The 19,704-nt window shown below is 46.0% G+C and overlaps 1 protein-coding gene across 8 annotated transcripts in view; it reads right to left on the minus strand.

The window, feature by feature from the left end:
• Nucleotides 1–1,530: 1,530 nt before the first annotated feature.
• Nucleotides 1,531–19,704, minus strand: part of DNM3 (dynamin 3) — a 374,186-nt gene continuing 356,012 nt past the window's right edge. For 2 of the 8 annotated variants that reach the window (XM_039881478.1, XM_039881479.1), the window contains one exon: nt 5,536–6,566. In XM_039881478.1, the coding sequence (XP_039737412.1) occupies nt 6,368–6,566 (199 nt within the window). In that variant the 3' untranslated portion in view covers nt 5,536–6,367. Of the gene's footprint in view, nt 1,725–2,825; nt 2,869–5,535; nt 6,718–10,332; nt 10,501–16,076; nt 18,289–19,704 lie in introns of those variants that run through there. The other 6 variants (XM_039881486.1, XM_039881481.1, XM_039881489.1 and 3 more) reach the window with 5 other exon arrangements.

Consider the following 19,704-nt stretch of genomic DNA (forward strand, 5'->3'; position numbering starts at 1 on the left):
AATTCCTCCCTACCTACCCTACACTTCTTTGCTGAGGACAGGGAACGGGTTCACTCTGCGACGACCGAGCTTTCCTTTCTCACTGGTCATCAGGTCAAGGTAAGTGTCCAAGCCCTCTAAACCGTGTCCCACTGCGCATAAAAAATAAGTTCCGGTTTAAGACAAAGTGCAAAAGTCCCAGCACCTGAAAAGATGAATCGGTGAACACCGTCCGGAAGGCGACCTCTGTTTGCGTGCGGGGAGCTGCTGCTCCGTTGGGGATGCTGGCAGGTGGCGAAGTCACAGGCCTGGAGGTGAGGGCGGCCTGCTGCGCCTGGCTCCCCATCAGCTCGCTGCCACCGGGTAGACGCCAGGTAGGCGGGGCCCCCGCGCCACGTGCGGCGCCTTCCCTGGTTACCTGTGCGTCTAACTCGCAGCCATGGGACCTGGGGTATGATGCATTGTGACACATGAAAATTTTAACCCGAGAGGTAAACTGGTTTTGCATTTCTGAGTGGAGAGTGGCGTTTGTAAGAAGAAAAAAAACAGTAAGATTTTTATGGTCCGAAGAAAGAGCGTTGCTGGTGAAGGGGTCTCCACTTATGGGCCGAAGGGTCCCCGTGGACCCTCTGCCAGGATCCGCCACGGCAGACCCAGAGTAAACGGAACATTGGTTCCAGACGAGGTGCTTTCTACTTCCCGTGCTGGAGGTTTCTGTCTCAATATGCCAAAGCGAGGCACGTTCAGACGTGGTCTCACCCAAAAGGAGACACTTTTTAACTTTAGTTTAGACCATGTAGATCTTCAAAAAGAAAATTCTGAATTCAATCTCAAATCTTTGGGAAGGGTTCGGATCACATATTTGGCAGGATGTATATAGTATGTTACCTTAATAATAAACCCTTTATTTGGATAAATCTTCGGGTGATTTTTTTCTAATGAATCGAAAACTTCAGTGTTAGAATTACCATCTGAGGATTAAGGTATTAAAAAAAGTTCTCTTTCCTTCCAAACTCATGTAGACTCCATCCTTCCCTCAGCATGAATTTTCCTTCTCAAGGTGGCTGCTTTGCCTTGCCTTGTACTTTTACTCTGAATGTCTTTTTCCCTCTATATTTGCCAAATAGAATGTGTGAGGTTTATGTTTCAGAGGTACAATTTCTTCCATAATCATACCTATCTGATCTCCTACAAGAGTGTTTAGAAAAATAATAAAAATAGGAAAGATTTTTTTGGTAGAATAATAACTATTAATGGGGCTTCTTGGAGGCCAGTTGAAAGTAATCGGTTTTCCATGTCCTTTCTAGACACCCAGAATTTTTACTGCATCTTTTCAACATCTGTTGGACAGACATCTCAGTTGAAGATAGATGATTATTCTCCACCAAATCACATCTGAATTCATAGTGCTTTCAGAACGTAAAATTAATTGTTTTCAATTCAAGCTCCTTAAAAGATCAAGTTATATATTTTTCACCTTACCTGGTTTTAGTTGAAACAAACTCATTTTAATTTGGATCTTCTTTAGAAAAACGACAGAACACATTTTGGTTTTTTTTTTATATATATAGAATAAACTTTGTTTTTATTACGGACATGGATCAAAAATAAAAGTTTTTATGTACATACGACGTACAGTGCAAACGAAAAGCTTTTAAATACCACGGATAGACGTGTTGTTGGGAGCGAAACGGGGTGGAAGGTGGGTTTAGGGCGGCCGGCCTGGAACTGCAGGAGGGGGTCGCCTAGTGAAAACAAAACAAAACAAAACGAGATAACAAAAGAGACACGCAGAGGCAGAGGAAGAACGCAATGTTTGAAATTAAAACGAACCCAAATGAGAGCATGCAAAATTATCCCCCAGAAGCCAAATCCGAACCAGACAGGAAAGCAGGCAGACATGCAGGGGTCACGGGAGAAAACATGGCAGACGTAGCTGTCCCCAGGACCCCTTCTGGCTTTCGGTGGTGTGCTAGGCACGAGCCATTTGCACCCGCTCCAAGATCCTATTATTTCGTATCACAGAATGATGAACCCGTGCAATCCCACCTGGGAGAACTGGGGACAGACAGTACCACCGCCACGTACCTTTGTAACTTGAGTATCTGTTTCCCAACCCTGACTTTGTGACATCTGGTTATTTCCAAAGATTTCAATAAATGCTGTGAAATCTTTGTAGGGAGGGAGAGGGAGTCGATAGAGAAATATGCCGGGTGAAATTTTTTTTAAGATGAGGGAAATTAGAAGGTGTTAAGAGATCAAATGAGCTATGTAATCGCAGCGCAGACAATGGCAGGGTGATCTTGGAGGGAAGGGTTTGTAAAGAAGAATTTGCTCCAGGTGATCATGCTGATGAAGCAGCCTTTCCAGGCCCAGGGACACTATAAGGCGGGGTGTGGCCTGCGGTGACCCCAGGGCTTCGTGGGGTTTCCCGCTGTCTCAGAGCTGGGTGGCACTGAAGTTCTGATTGATTCTGAACTAGGGCCACTGGGGCAAGTGACACTTGGCTTGCTGGCCTTTTTGTCCACGCGCCTAGCCTGGCTGGCGTCTTGTCAGGCCCCCGGGTCGTGAAACGGGTTCCAGAGCCGGGCTCCATTCGGACACCAGCCCCTCCGGATGTTTTGCTGTTAGAGAAGATCCAGCAAAGTCAACATCGCAGCATACAGCTCTGCAAGCAGGAGGACAGCGGGCCGGGCGACGCTTCCCAGCAGAACCTGTACTAAAATTTCCTTTCTGCCCAGACGGGGAACACACTCAGCACCGCGGCCAGCCCGCAGGCACCGAGGCTGGCCCGGCCAGGGCCCTGCTCTCTGGCTATGCATCCAGGTGACAGATAAGATACTCACTTCCATCTGACTCCTGTAACTTCAGTGAGTGGAGCAATGAAGTCTACAAAAAAGCAAAAACAAAAACAGACTTCTTTTTCCTCTTCTCTGAGATGTTACTGGAGCCCGTGTGACCGGGCTATTTCTGAGCTGTGGTCAAAAGTCATCTTACGTTCCCCCAAGTCCAAGACCAAGTTTTCTTTGGTCCAGTCTAAGCTGGCTACACTACGGAGGCCTCCGATCCATATAAATGATGAAGAACTTGTTATTGGTTCGTAACCTTTCAACTGCGGGGGTTCTGCGAGCCTTTAGCTGCTGAGAGGCAGGTAATGAATGTCCCTGGTGTTTTCATGAAGCAAGTGTAATTAAATTCCAGTCGGGCTCGATGAGATTTATCACCTGCCCAGCAAACAGAAACTAGTTTTGAGTTCCGAAGGGGCTTTGGGACACTTTAACTGCCTCGGCGGGGCGGGGCGGGGCGGGGCGGGGCAGCGAGCCATTAAACCCAGGAGCAGGCCACAGGGCCCAGGGGACGCTCAGTTTGCATTTGCTGGTCTGGTGTTCTAACCCAGGAACAGGATCAGAAAGTCTGCTTCTGGGGACATATTTCACCGACGGCGAGAATGTTTGCTCCAAGCCTCAGAGTGACACAGCTCCTGTCTTTTCCTCCTCACTTATCCCACATCCAACTTGCCTCGCATTGCCAGAAAAGCACCGCCGATGTCACCAAACAGCGGCTCAGAGTTAGTGCTACCACCGATCTCGGCCGTTCGGGTTTCGCTATTTTCCAGAATTTTCTACGTTGCTTACACAACGCTGAAGTGCTTGAAGGCGAGCACTGAAAATATCTGGACGTTTTCTCTGACGAGTCACAAACGTACCTCATGCTGCCGCCGCCCCCGATGTGAAACCCGGAGAACTGAGTGGGACACTGAGCTGCTCACAGCTTTTAGGGCTCATCAGAGCGGGGCTCGCCGCAGAAACAAACCCACCGGGTGAAAGACCCTGATTTCAGGGTCTGCCTTCTGAAGCTTTCTGAAAGACAGCTTCACAGAACTGTTTGGCCAGAGCAGCCAGGCGAGGAGACGTGGACCGCGGGCAGAAGCCACTCGGAAAGACTCGGATCTCAGTGAGAGCGAGAGAGAAAAGATAGTCCCGAAAATCACGCGGACCCCCCAGCGAGGGCCACTGCGGCTCGCGACGTGTACGGCTCATCGGCCATTGTGACTTCCTCCTGTGTAACTCCCAGACACGCCTGTGACAAAGCGCCAGGGCTTTGAGAGGACTGTCCCAAGCCAGGAGCTCTGGCTGCTCTGAGTATTGATTTTATCACCCAGCTTCTGGCTAGCGACAGTCTCTACGGGGACAGTCACGCTCAGTGCCTTTCCCTCTGGCCTGAAGCCACTGTCGCAGTGTTTGGTGGGGCATGCGCCTCGGGACACCCGTCCTGGGGGAGGCTCCGTGAACGAAGCATTGATGGTCAAATGCGTCTGAGGAACACGTAGGCACTAACCCTCTCTGGGAGATTCACAATGCAGCCTGAGAGTAAAGCTTCTGTAAGTTCAAGGTTCTCATTATTAGGCAGCCACGGTGTGAAAGAATACCAACGAACGGTCTTCAGAGTGGCAAAGCCAAGTGTGCGTAGGGTGTGACAGCCATCGAGCTCAAACCTCAGCTCTGTTTCTCAGTATGAAATTTAAAGATTCCAGCAGAAAAACAAGGATTTTTGGAAACAGATTGAGCAGATATTGACACCGATCCCAGAACTACTTAAAAAATATGCATGGAAATTGGCCAGATAGTTACATTGAGGTCCTTCGGTTTTGGTAATTTCCATTAGAAAGTATTCTGGATATAGAATCATGCAGTAAAACACACACCCTCACCTACACAACGCACAACACAAGTGCACAGCGTGATTCTCATCCTGACTCTTCCAGTCAGGAGCTTCCCCGGGGGGCGCTGACGGCTCCACTCATGGAAGATATATAGACGTGAGAAAGAAATTACAACAGGAGAGTGTAAATTAGCACAAGTCTTTCTGCTTCATCTTCACACAATGAGCGCATCCTGAACACAAAGGGAAAGTAAACCAGTGTTTCTCCCCTCCCATGCCCTCTCCTTCCTCAAAACTCTAAATGAAGACTCTCTCTCTATTCCCTCTCTAGAATGCAGTGAGGACAAGGATGTGCGTAGCCACCGAACACTCTTCCGGCCTCTTAAGATGGGGGAAGCCGAAAGGGGTGACCTCTCCCTTCAATGTCCAATGTGTAAACACTGGTGGCACCTGCTGAGTCAGGAGCTCAGCTGCTTCCTGGAAGAAATGCCTCCTGTGGCCTAACGTTTGGGCCAAGGAGCCTTCCTCCTTCTGCTTCCCAGGTTTTCTCATGAACACTTCCTTCTCGATTATAAAATGTCACAGTGCCTCTCGGCAAGCGTCACACCGCACTCTCTGGCTGTCTAAGGTTTGTGTCCTTCTTGAACCTATAGTCCAACGATGGCTTCAAATCAGGAATAAAAGATCCCAGGTTTTCCCGCCTTTGATTTTTCCAATTTGCTCCCTGTAAGAATCTCATTCTTCCCCAAATTAATGGCAGTAATGCCAGATGCTACCGTTCTCCAGGTCGGTAATTCTGGGCCAGTTTGATCAAAAGTGTTACGTTTAGACATCTCGGATTTTACTGCTATGCATAGACACGACTCAGACATATACAAGAATAAGGAAGGGGGAGTCCTTCAAGTGTTATCATTTATTTCGGGTTCAGAAATACAGCTTCACATTTTCACAGTAGGTACACGTGACCTTCGAGAATGATACAGGCGTTAGGAACTGGCTTCAAAAATTCCATTCACAGCATCCATCCATATAACCAACATTGTGAAATCCAAGAGGTGCCAACAAGACAGTGGAAAGTATTCTGGCTCAAATTAATTAAAAGATCAACAGAGAAGATAAAGATAGGATTTTGCTTCTGTACACTGCTTCTTCGTAAAAAAACAAAAGAGGAATTTGATTTAGAAAAGGGAGTGAAAATAAACACAGACAAGCAAGCGAAACAAAGGCTGTACATGTGAAATAAACACAAATCAAGTGATGATGAAATTTCTGGTTGGGAGGAATAATTTTTTTTTTTTTAATTAAATAGGCAGCAGACAACGCAAGAGGTTAGACAGAGTAATTTTTATCATAACTTTAAAAACATTTCATAATGAGCAAAGTTTGAGGAATTCAAGGGTGAGAATTTAAAAGACATGATGCCTTGAGCTGAGCCACGCATGAACCCCCAGACCAGAGAGGGGAGGAGCCCCACCGGAACACCCGTGTGAACGGGGCTTCAGACGAACAGCAGACTCTTTCCTTGAGTTTCCTCTCTCTTGTGCTCACACATTCATACATTCTTACACATATGTACAAATAGCAAGGCATATACTACGTATGCTTCAAAATATTCTTAAAGTTCACAATACAGAGCACCACATAATTTTAAACACAGCAACGAGACAGGAAGACTTTAAGATTATCTAGAAGACACATTTGAGCTTTTAAGAAAAGATCGAGCGACCTAATGAAATCGTCTAGCTTCGTTCACATTAAACTCTGAGCTCACGGCGAGCAGCCCCCTCGCTGAAATGACACAAAGCTCATGGCTGGAGTCTCGTATATTATCTTCTTTCATTGAGGTCCACAGTTCAGAGACCCAAGATTGAGGCTTTATTCTCAATGTTAAGGAGATTCCTGTCAATTTCTGATAATTATATTGTCTGCCAAATAAAAAATGTTTACTTGAAAAAGAGGACGGATGATCTTCCTCCAAGGTTTTAAGCAACTTCCCCTCTGCGTTTTAAGCAAATTCATTCAAAAAGTTCCACTTCTTTTATTGTATCGCTGTATCCCTCTATTTTTTGATGTTTACTATAGAGAAAAGATGACTAGGTAGACGAACTTAGCTTTTTAAGATTCAGCTCAGCAATCCAAGAATAATTTATATTCTAATCGGAGCTCTTAAAGGTAGGTCTCCAGATCTTTCACTTTTTATCAGACTACATTGGCAAAAGGAATTTCTCCTTAGACAGCAGTGCTGTGGACTTAGATACAAATGCTCATGGATGTTATTCTACCATGTTGTCATGGTAACTCTGAGCTTTGTGCCTTTCAGAACGAATACAGTCTGGAGAAAACTTTGTATACCTCATGTATTTTATGAGAAACGAACCACTGTTATCACATATTATAGCAGATTCTGCAAAGCCACCCCTCGTATTAGCAGTTTAAAAAATATATTCATACCCCCACACACAAAGCACACATATACAGAGATATTTACATCCACATGTATACATATATATACAACACACATACAACCCACTCATGCTTCTGGCATTTTAACAAGTACTTTGAAACCTACCTCCCCAAAGGGGCACAAAATACATGTACTTACAGGAATGAATCTACTATGTACGAACTGTGGACACAAAGACACATGCACGGAAAATGTGTTTGTACACAGGGAAATTCAACATTCACCGCAGACTGGCGTCAGGGCCCGTTCGTAGTTGAGGGTGATGGCTACAGTCTATACTCAAAAGTCATAAAATTAATCTATATGACTTGCTTTTTAATTCTAAGTCCAGAGGGCTTATAGTTATATCACAGAAACTGGTTTCATGAAAACACTTTAGAATAGAATGAGTTTGTACCTGAACACGTAGGGCATTTGCTACTGTTCTTCTATGTTACGAAACACAGCTAAAGCGAAATTCGGAAGCGTGATCTCGGAAGTGCAGCGTGTCTGTTCTAAGTCGATACTATGTCAATAACCTGTCCACGACTGAGTCAGTGGTTATTCCAATTAGTCAAGAAGCATGCAAGACTGAGCATGTAACGATGAAACAGGTTTCCCTCTCAAACACACACACACACACACACACACACACACACACACACACACACACGGTTTACTATTCCAGATCCTGAAACGCCGTGTGTTTAATCTCGTTATACTAGATGTGAGGGGGCCACGGCCGTGATGTAGGCGGCATCGGAGCTGGGAAGAAGTGACACGGAAGATGCGACGGGGGGCGGCAAACGCTCAGGGAGCTCAGTGAGCTACGTCCCCACCGTAAGGCCTGACGTGACGCGGCGCTTCGAAGCGGGCACGTCCTGGCGCTCCCAGCTTCGGTCGCATTGACGTCTCCTTTTGGCAGGATGTAAACCCTTCGGGAAACGGGGTCACACTAATCACGTGACACGGTACCGTCGCAAACCGAGCACATCCTCCGGCATGGCTGCTGAAATCCCGGGGGACGCTGGGTGCCATTTGGAAATAACGTAGAAGAAGAATAGGACAAAAATGTACCCACGAAGAGAGACAACTGGGACAGTGAAACTATGGGACTATAATCTGACAGCGAAACCCAAAGATGACCAGTGCTGTCACTTATGACCGCGTACGGTCAGTGGAAAGGAACTCGAAAACAATCTCTGATTTTCTTTGACATGGTGTGTGTTGATCCAAAGACACACCAGCGGTTATCCACAATATTTTCCTTTAACGGGAGGAAATTTTTGAAATACAGCAAAATGCAAAACCACATATCGCATGAAGCCAAGCCTGAAGTATGCAATCTGTTAGCTGCCTGTTTTGGAGAACTCGAAGGAAGAAGCAAAGGGAATCCTAAAAAGAGGGGATTTTATGAAAAGATCTCACTGCAGATTATTTCTTTTACTACGGATGTTTGTTTAACATATTTCCATTTAGCTGTGGCACTATTTTTTAAAATACAATGTGTTTCTTGTACATCGGTTCCATTTACAAAGAGTTAATTTTTTTCCAATGAGAAAAAATAAGATATGAGAAGATTTAGAGTGGCGATTTAGGGTGGTGATTTAGGGTGGTGTTCTTTAAACAATCATTTGTAACTTAAAAGTTGAAATGCCCTTTTAGTGAATCTTGTGTCCTCTGATTTTTGCCTAAGTAGGCTAGCTGTAACCATTTAGAATAAGTTCAAAATGATGCCATTCAACTCGGCCAATTCTTTTTTTAATAATGGTTGAAAAGTTTTTACTTCATACTTTATAGGTGTCTGTTTTAGGTATAAAGTACACAGGAAATTAAAGTTAGGTTAACATACAAATCATGTTTGCTGCTTTCAAAGGGAGACGTTTCAGTGGGTGAAACCTGATTTACTCCTGTCGAACCTGGAGTAGCGTCAGGGGACGCCACCACTGAGTGCCTACCTGGTCTGCTGTCTGGGAACAGTAAGCAGACAAAATTCCAGCTGGCTTCTGGCCGTTTCCTACACGCTAATCATCTGGTCCCAGGTAGTCCGACACTCAGCCTCAGGACTGAACTATTAACCCCGGGGCTAAATGGCTCTTGTAAATTTTAGAAATGTTAGATTTTGCCAATTTGCTGTAGACCTCAGTGTCTTAATAATCGTTTTCTGGAATGACCTGGGTAGAGACTCTGAAGTCGTAGAACCGTAAAAGTGTGAACTCTGCTCTTAAACCATGGCATCGCTAACATAATGACTTTTCTTTCCGTTCCAGGGCCCCGTCTCTAAATATGTTTATCCCACCGTAAGTCTCGAGATTTATTAAGAAAGCCTAGAGTGGATAGAAAGTGACTTTAAACCTGTCGGAAAGGTAGGATACATTTTTACATAGGGAATTACATATTAGCAGGGAAAGAGAGACATATTTTTGCTCCAATGAACCAAATAGATAAATAAACTGGAGTTAGCTGTGCCTAAAATTATATCAGTCTGAGAAAATAAGTAATTTCCATGGCAGCTTACACTTAACCTAGGAGGAGGTGAGTGAATAAGTGAATAAAGACATTATTTTTTTTTTCAGGTATTCTGAAAATGTGATATTTTGCTTCTTCCTTGAATTCTAAAAATAACTAGCCAAATCTATTGACTAAACACCGAAAAACAAGCTCTGATGTGCTGTTGAATATGCTTCTAGCACGAAGCAAAACACACTGGCATGAGGAGAAGCTCCCTAGAGCAAGTGATGCCTTAACTTTTCCTTTGCAAATGACCTTGCGCTTCCGGAAGAGTTTTATCCTCAAAGAACCCCTAATGTTAAAAGGTTACTTCCTAGCAGTCTTATGAAATGAAGAGGAAGGAAAGAGGCTCCAAATAGGTAATTATGGAGTAGGCGGAAACATTAGTAATTACCAACATCGTTCCTGTCGGCCAAAACGGAACGTGGGGCAATAAGTGTGTATGGCTTAGGTCTACGCCCACCATCTCAGATTGCATAAGCTTCTTTATTTAATGGGCTGTCTATCTGGTAGGTATCCTGGGAAACATGTCCAAAGCAATTTGAAACAGATCCCAGGGTAGGCAAACGGTCCCCAAAGTATAGGGCTGCTATACAAACCTACCTTGGTCAATACAACATATAAAGCTTCGAAGGGCCAGCAGTTTTCAAGGGCCAAACCCCTAAGGTTTGACATACCATGAGCGATGAGGACGAGTGACAAATGCATTAGTAACACTGGTTACTTGCCTACTGATGTCCACACATGCGACAATTCGTGATTTATTGCAACGGTTATCGAATATGTTACGTTCGCACAATTCATTAGTAATTAATTGCCATGCCAGACACTTCGTTTAGTCTAACAGGGAGGATTCTAGTGGCCGGATTATAGTGGGACGAGTTGGTGACGGGGGTGGTCTCCGGCTAGAAAGAGAGAAAGAAAAAGGTAAAGAAACAGGTAGAGCATCCGACAGAAGGTTGTCCCAAAGACACTGAGAGAGAGCCATCGCCCACATGCTCATGCACAGACAGGCCAGCGGGAGTGGCTGCCGTTCGCTGTCATTTTAACACTGTCACTATTCATCCGCCCTGCATATTTTTTAAACAAAAATGAGGAATGTTTTCGTAAGCAAATCCTTCTCAAAACGGAAGTCATCCCTCCCAATACTAATAAAAACATTAAACCATTGAAAAAACACCTGAAATACACTGCACATTTCTCAGCCAACCGAGTAAGATCACCAGCGTGAACTGTTCCGTCAGGCTTCCTCTGCAAACTAGGACGGTATATTAGGTGCCAGAGAACAGTGGGTTTTGAATTTTTATTTCCCTCTTCCTCTTTTTCTTCCTGTCAGGATGTCCATGATCATTTCTCATCGCCTTTAGCCGGAGCTTTCTCTAATTTGTTCTATATTTTACTTCTAACTTGCGGGGCATTTGAAAACCAGAGAATGTGTGTGGTGGTTTATGGCTACGAGAGAGCAGGGCCGTATTTCTGCTCCCAAAGCAAAGGAGAGGGTGATGCCTGAGGTCGCCCCTGTGGCTGCATTTTGGACCATGACGGATTTTGAAAGAGAGTCAAATGCTCACACAGGGCGGGTGGCATTGAGTGAAAGAAACCGGCTTCACTGACGAGAGAGAGAATGCATGATCTGTCTTATTGTCTCTTTTGACTGTCTTCTAAGAATGGAAGAAAGAACATTCCATCTGCTCTGTGCTGGGTTAGCTGGTTCTCACTGCTGACCACGTGAGGCCAAGCTTGATGGGTTGTGGGGTCCAGCAGGGTGACCGGCTGGTGCATCAGCAGGTGGGGTGAGGGGGAACTGCCTCTCCTCTCGCTTCTCGGTTCCTGGGAACACTGCACTAAAATCGCTTGCTCCTTCTGGCCTGCCTTATTCCCCCTCAGGATGGGAAGTGGGAACTATCTGACTGCTAGATACATGAGCCAGACCGGGTCCGTGTAGCACCCCGCCCTTCCTCTCCCATGCTTAAGCCGGGATCCCCGACTGCCAGGTCCGGGAGTCTTTCTGTTGTTACCCTGGCACCTTCCAAGGCAATGGTTTGCCAGTTAGATGTGCCTCTGGGTTCCCCGGAGGGCTTGCTGAAACATAGGTTTCTGGGTCCCACGCCGTGTTTCTAACGGGGTGGGACATTTCTAGCACGTTCCCAGATGATGCTGATGGACCAGCTTTGAAAACCACTGTTCTCAGATGTAATATATAATTTTGACCTCGCTTTATTAGCAATTGAATTCACTTGCCAGATAGAGTACGAGCAATAAGAAAAAGTGCCGGAAAACATCTTAAGGAGGATGAAGAAATGGTCGTAGCTTTGATACCTTTGGGAATTGGACTTAAGCATGGGTCAAATCAGCTTTAGGTTTATTTTGTAAAGACCAGGGCACTATGTATGAGAGTTTCCTTGCTCATCATCTCCAGAAGAATGGCTGCTGGCGTGGGGGAGCCTGCATTTGCTGGGGGAAGCGGCAGGAGGTGTGGAAAGCAAGCACCTCTAACACGCATTCCAAATTCTGTTTTGGAGAAGGTATGAGTAAAGTCCAACCTAATTATCTAGGTGGACCTAGATCAAAAAAAAAAAATAAAATAAAATAAAGAAAAGAAAACCTTCAAAAAAAGATATACAAAGACCAACACTTCTGGAGGAATGACATCTGCCCAAGAGGGTACTTATTTACATAAAAAAGAATACGCAATTGGCTTTTTCATACTGCAAACTCTACTTATTAAATATAATTGGAGCTTTAAACTACAACTGTCTCAAAAATTAAAAATTAAATTTAGAAATTAAATTTACACTTAGGATTACAGGACGGTTATACATCTCAGGTTTCTAGGATCCACAAGAATCTGTTGCCCAGCTTTTTAATCTTATTGATGAAACAAGTCAAAAAAATAAATAAATAAAAGAAAGGGTCTTGCTTACTAAACCACACAAAATAAGACACCTCCTTTCCTCTGGCTACAACTGGCAAATTTCTTAGAAAACAAAACAAGAGAACAAAAACAAAAAATGCTTGTGAGTTTTCTAAAACGGTGCCGAGCACCTGGCACGGGGGTTCTGCCGACTGGTCTCCAGGGCAGACCCAGGCAGGAGTGGCTCAGGCGGCATCAGCAAGCTGGCCTGGGGGCCGTAGTCTCTCCCTCCCAGGGGCTGAAATCCTTGCTTCTCCACGACCCTCTTGACTTACTCAACCCTTGCATCATTTTTCAAAGCTTAAAGCATGTATAGGCAGTTTACCATCTGAAGGACACTGTAAACTTCCTAAGAACTGAGATTACCCCTTGTCCCGCCAACGGCCTCCCACAGCACCTGCAGGGGGCAGTGTCCCAAGCAGGAGTCTGAAGAGCGTGAGTGAGAGACCAGACAGGAGTGTACCTCCAGTTGTAATGGGGAGGCGACTGGCTATGACCCAGGCCTTCCTCCTGTGAATGTCTGCTCTAAGACAACGGATTATGGGGCATAGTATTTCAAATGTCAGCTTCGTGTTTGTGCTTTGCTTCTTATTTTGAGCATTGATACACAAAACGGGTTTTACATATGTCGAAGGTATAAAGATGGGTTCAGGAAATGCTATCGTAGTCATGATCTTGTCCACGTGAAAGACGACGTGTTGTAATTTATCACGAAGGGTACGGTAAGGTACTACCCAGCACACTTCTGGGCCTTTTGGCTTTAGTGAGCCGACACCATCCAAGGAAAGTTTACAGTAGAGGCTGGAAAGAACACAGGACTTGGAGTCCGTTTAAAGGGTTTAAGGAATGCTCTAATGTGATTCTTGCTACATATCAGAGCCAGCATTTCTCTCCCCTGTGAAAATCAACCCATAATTTTATAGTGTATGTCATTGGGAAAGTATGAATGAATTGATAGAATTTGAAATAAGATCATAAGGAGAAAAACGGCCCACAATTTTTACTTGATGATACGCACATATAATATCCTGCGTAAATTAGCCTCCGCGGTAAATGGTAACATGGTCGACCTTGCCACTCTTTCTTAACATCATCTTGAATGTCTGACTTGGGCTTCACCCACGGGGATGGCCCTGGTACAACCCCTTCTGTGACTACAGCCCAAAGGCTCTTAAAGGGTGATTTGCTCACATTAGCCTTGCTTAGTTTATGATGTGTAAACAACAACAACAAAAAATGCAGAATAGCATTCACTCAGGCAAGGTTTTCAATAGAATAGAACAAGACAGAAAGTGTTTGTGTTTAAACGGTTTCTTAAAGTACACTAAACTCCAAAAATAAACGTTGCTTAAGTGTTGCATGTTAACTCGTTCGCTATCCTTTCCTTCCCTCGATAAGCCCTGTTTATGTGCTAGGTGCTGGATGAAGACTCGGAGGCACAGAAGTGAATATACAGTCACTGCCCAGGAGTTTCTGGCTGAGACGGGGAGAGAGGCGAGTACACAGTGGCAACAGTGGGACCCGTGGTGCCATGACGGAACTACGCCTCGGGAGTCTGAAGGACACCTGAAGTCTTAGCCTGGAATCGGAGGAGGCTGGTGGGTTGGGGGAGAGGGGGTGGAATCGGAAGTACTTCTGGAAAACAGGGAAAGTGGGTGGGGGGTGGGGCTGGCATTCCAGCCATGGGAAATAGTACGTTCAAGGAAAGCTGGAAAAGGACTGTCGGTCTGAGAGAGCAGATGCTGTCTTATTCTTTATTGCAAGTGTCAAAATTACTTGTTTTGCTCCAGGTCCTAACGCATAAAACAGATGACTTAGAGGGTTTTTAGTTGTATTACAATATAATTCCTAAAAAGCATTACTTTTGGTATTAACTTTTGATAGTTCAGCCTCTGCACTGTATCACTGACAACAGATAAGCTGGGTACAGGAAGAGACTCGAAAGTGCGCAGAGCGGCAGGAGGCAGGAGGGCTCCGGCGGCATGGAGGGAACGCATGTGGCTTTTCACGCGATTCGCACACACAAGGCTATGGAATGAAGTGAGGCAATGTCCCCTCCGAGGATTCTTTCCTTTTCTCCCTCCCTCCCTCCCTCTCTTCCTCTTCCCCTCCCTCCTCTCTCCTCTCTCCTCTCTCTTTCTCTCTTTTGAGAAATCCCCAAAGAGACCTCCAGGAACTTACATGCTGTCGAAACCTAGTCCCACTGATGGCAGCTGGGGTAAAACCGTCTCCAACCCTTTTCATCTCCCCTGCCCTTCCCCTCACCCCCACCCAGGCGCCAGGGGAGGGTGGGCCGACTCGGCCATCTGGGGGACGGAGGGGAGGTCGGAAGGAGGTGCTTAGAATGAGCGACTGGGAGAGGCGAACTTCGCTTCTGAGATGCACGATCCTTTGTCATCTCGAGTCGGGGAGAAAAGAGAAGGTGGCAGGGGCGGGGAGGGAAAAGGCCACACCTGAATCTCTGTGTGAAAGAACAACCTTCCTGTCTGCTTTGGAAAGTGTTCGGAAAGGCTTTTTGCCCCTTTCTGAGAGAAAGCAAGAACCTTTCAGGCATGACCCTCTCTCTGACTTGCGGCCTTACCTCAGACAGGGTAAATATGGGATTAGAAGGAATTGGTGGAAAGGTTAACGTTCCAATTCTTTTTATTTTTTAAAACAAAAAAACGGAGCGCGAGGAATTTGGAGATCTATGTTGCACCAACATCTCATCTCTGCCTGACCGTGACGCCCGGCGAATTAAAAGGCCGGTGGGAAACGCACGACGTCACATTTTTCTAGTCACTTAGGTCAGTCCAAGTAGCAAAAATGGAGACAAAGAGCTACCGGTCACTAATCTCAATCCCGGCGATTCCACGAAAAGCCCAGCAGGAGGAGCTCTAACAGCTTCGGAGCTCGAAGTTTGAGAACAAAAACGCTGAAAGCAAACAGAAAAACAGAGGGGCAGTGTGCCTTGCAGGCTGCCATGTCAGGGAACAAATATGTGACTAAGTCCAACGAAATGCTCAGAGCCAAGCCGAGTGACAGAGCTGGCGGGGTCTGTGGCCTTCCGGGTCCCGGGCTCAGGCGGCCGGGCCGGGCCCAGCTCTGCCGCCTCGGCTCTGACGATAGACCGGCAAAGACCATTTTCTGGGCACGTTGCGAAGTGATTCTTTTCCTCTCAAAGCGGCGTATTGTTTCTAAATGAGTTTTGACAAGGGCTCAAGAACCGCATTTTAAAACGGAATTTTCTTTGGTGGTTGAAGGCGCTACAAAAACTCCTAAATATTCCGTCTCTTTTTCTCGGTGGCTTGTTGGGCGCTTTTTTAAGATGAGGGAAATGCTGCGTTTGTAAAAACTGGTGCTAAAAGGGCAAGAAATCACATGTCCCCTGGGCCATGTAAAAAGTCTGCAGAAAACATGAGCTTTCCAACACACACACAAACGAGCGTGCGCGCACACGCATGCACACACGCACACGCACACACACGCGTGCACACATGCACGCACATGCACATGCGCACACACACACACACACAAACGCGCACACACGCACGCACCCCAAGTGGAACACAAAGGATCCACTCAGGGAAACAGTGAGAAGTATATGAATTTAACAGGCATCGGCTTTTTAGGGCAAGCCTTTCCATTCGGGGCAGCGCCGGGAGAGCTGAAGGGGCGCGTGGGCATGTAGGACGATCAGAATTACTTAACCTGAAGGAAATTTTTCACCAAGCCCTTTTCATCTCTTGCCAATAAGAAGTCAAACTTTTTGTTTTACACCTTGATGGTATGCCCACATTTTAAATTTTTATACAAGCTCCTACAGAAACTTTAACTAGACCGATTCAGACCAAAAGTCACTAAATAAAGCTAGTCTAGACGGAAAAATCTATGAAAACCATATGTTTTTTAGGCATCTGTCTTACAAAAACTGCCATCATCCTGGAGAAGTAGTTCACAGAATACGCCTTCAGGAAAACACTGCTGTGCTCAAGACGATTGCGGAACTTGGGGAAAGTAAAGCCCGAATGCTTACAGACGAAGGCCTCTCGTTCCTAGGTACATCCGTCTGTAAACATCGCCGAAAGGAAGGGCAAAGGCAGATGTCATTTATGCCTCCAGCATTCTCAGAGACATCAACAAAGTTTACAGTGCCCTCCTCCACACGCTTGCAGAATGTGAGACCGGGGGATCTCAAAGCAACTCTGCTCTCACTCGCAGAAAACTGTTTTGAATAATGTTGTACGTGGATGAGGCCAAGGAACCAGAACATTTTCTTCTCCTTATTACCTCATCCTGCTGGCCTGCCAAACACAGCTAGAAGGCAGGTGTCCGACCTAAGTAGCTGAAGGCGGCCTGTCTCATTGGGTGTAGAGCCCTACGGACGGACGGGGAGAAACGGGCTAAAAGCTTGCCTTCCTGACCAACTCGACGCCGCTCTCTGAACCAGAGACGGTGGTGGCTGCTACATCCATTATTCCAGCCATGTATTTTTACATCTCAAAAGGCATTTTAACAAGTGGTATGAAATCCAAAAGAAAAAAAAACCCCAGAAAATCAAGGTTTAAGGATAAAAATAATATTTTAACTGAAAACTGAGCAGTCTGTGGAGACTACGAAAGTATTTACGCCTTGCAGATGTTCCTTGCGGCTCTCAGGAATGGTCTCCTGAGGCTTCCCGCTCTACAGCGAAGGGGACTTCGGAATGACGGTAACCACGGTCACCGGCATGAGTGTGACATGTGCTGTCCGGTCACCTAGAAGATGCTGAATCACCGACAGACATCAAATAGCCACACGAGGAGAAAGGTCCTGGGTTGAGGAGGCGCGTAGAGTAGAAGAAGGAAATCTATCACGTGAAATCAATCGCGCTCCAGGGTTTTCAGCAAAAGTGAGCAGCACTGTTTCAACGAGTTTATTACTCAAAGATACTGCACTTTTAAATGAGCTTTCAGCATTTTTTAAATTAGTTTTCAAGTCTTAAGTATTACGATGGCAATGGGGATCCTTTAGAGTGTTTGAAATGTTAAAAGAAATCAAGCAATCCTATGAGATTTCGCCTTACAGAGTCCAAAACTGAACTCCAGGGCGTTTGAGTGAGTGAGAGTCTACTGACGAGTCCCGGGGACTTTTCTGGCCCGTGAGTTTCAGTCCCGAGGGCTCCGATGCTCCCGCTGCCGGGGCTGGAACTCCGGGCCCCTCTCTTTCACGTGGCACGTGCAGCCTTTACTCTGACGTTCGGCCCAGTGTGTGGCAGCATGTCCCGGCCGCGGTTTCTCTGGTTAACACATTTACTAATGCCGTCTTTATTTTCCACCCAATGAGGCAGTAATTAAGGTAGAATTGGCCTCACACGAAGTTTTATTATTTCAGTCGTTAAGATATTTTCCAATGCTACCAAGAAGCAAAAAGAAAAATTCTGGTTGTTTTAAAAACACGCGGATGTTTTCTTCCGTTTTTTGGCTCCTCCTCCCCGAGTGGGGGCCTGGGTGTGGACTGTCCAGCCAAGGTCCTTGAGCACGGTACTGGGGCGGATTCACTCGAGGAAAATTTCCATTCGGTCTTCAAACTGGCTTTGAGAACGAGCCTCATATAAGCTTCAAAAATACACATGGTACAGAATGTGTCTCACATCAATATCCGTTCTGAAGTGGAATAGTTTCCTCGTAGACTCTCTGGGCTGCAAAATACCTTTCAAAGTCTTTCTCGTCTATTCTCATAAGAGGTCTCATTCTAGATGAACTGTGATACATGCTGAGCAAAATATATTCCGACAAAGACGCCTCATGGAAATCTGGAACTAAATACAGGGAATATTTACATGGTGGAGGCAACGGGTGCATCCGATTGTAAAATAAGATCATTTTCTAAGTCCCGTGCAAAGCCACCTCGGCCCCTCCGTACTGCCTCACTCCGTCTCGGGGGCTGGCTTGCGGTGGCAGAGGTGGCTCGTGGTGATCCACGTGTTCACCTTGTTCTCGCTCTCAGCTGGTTCATGTGTCCCTTCCATGAAACAAAAGCGAAAGCAAAACAAAAAGCCAGGGAAGGAATGGAGCTTATTTCTAAATTTCATATTAACTTGCGCTCTTCCTGGGTTCCTGTAAGAGCAGTGAGTACCTCTCACCCTATTTTTCTGTGTTTAAACTCATCCCAATGGGGAAAACGTCAACTTTATAAAGATTTGAAATTCTCCAAGGGTCTGAGCAACCGAAGCCCAGAAGGCCTGGCCTTGCCATTGATTAGGAGGGATCGAGAATTCTGCTATTTGCCATTTTGACTAAGCATTCCTTCTGCTCCTAGGGCCGAATGTGTTCTTCCTACAGTTCCTGTGAGCTGATCATTTCGACTGCAAAACAGGAGTGGACATTTCCTAGTGTTTACGGGAACAGTTAAATAATAATTCCAGAAATCAGAGCACGTGTTATTTGTGGTTCTGCCTATCACGTGGCCCTGATGGCTGAGTAGCAGACAGAAGGAGTAGAAAGTACCGCCCGGTGACGAGGGCTGCCTAAACGCCTTGTGTCCTTTGTAGAAATTCTTCTACTTTTGGTCCGAGTTGCCACGTGATATGAACTTCCTCTAAAGACCAGGAACGTGGCATCGCTACACGAGCAGAGTCTCTCGGCGCCAAGGCCCTTCCAGCACCGCCCCTCCCCCGCATTTCAAAACACTGGCTGGACCAAAAGTGCGATATGCTTCTGGCAACGGCATCTGGTAAGCCGGATGGATTCCATCTGGCAGCTAAAGGGTGTGAATATGTGTTTAGATTCAGGGGCTCCCCCGGACCACGGTTACAGTGCCGTGGCTCGAGTAAGCTAAAGGATGTCAATGCCGGGCGGTTTAAAATTCTCTGCTTAAGCAACAACAGAGTTACGACAGGCGGACGGAAGCCACCGCGCCCTCCGCGAAAGCCTCGCTTCTTTCCTCAGCTGCTGGAGGGAAGCGTTTAAGGCGCTTTCTGAGTGAAAGGTGCAGCGTTTCCATTTTTACAGTTCATTTCCTGGCTGCTTCTCGGCTAAGGCGACGCTAGAAAGCTAGATGTCACTGCGCCCTTTCGCCGTAGCTGGTGAGTCCGAGGGAAAGGAGCAGCACCCGGCAGCTCAGTCTTAGAATGTGCTGCTTGGATAAAATTTAAAAACTTTGAAAAAGCCACGAACCACGTCGTGCCATGAATCTCTGGAAAACATCCATCTAATTCTAACTGTCCGGACGTGAA

Source organism: Pteropus medius, unplaced genomic scaffold (genome assembly GCF_902729225.1).
Source record: "Pteropus medius unplaced genomic scaffold, Ma_sr-lr_union100, whole genome shotgun sequence".
In the NCBI taxonomy this organism is placed as follows: domain Eukaryota; kingdom Metazoa; phylum Chordata; class Mammalia; order Chiroptera; family Pteropodidae; genus Pteropus; species Pteropus medius.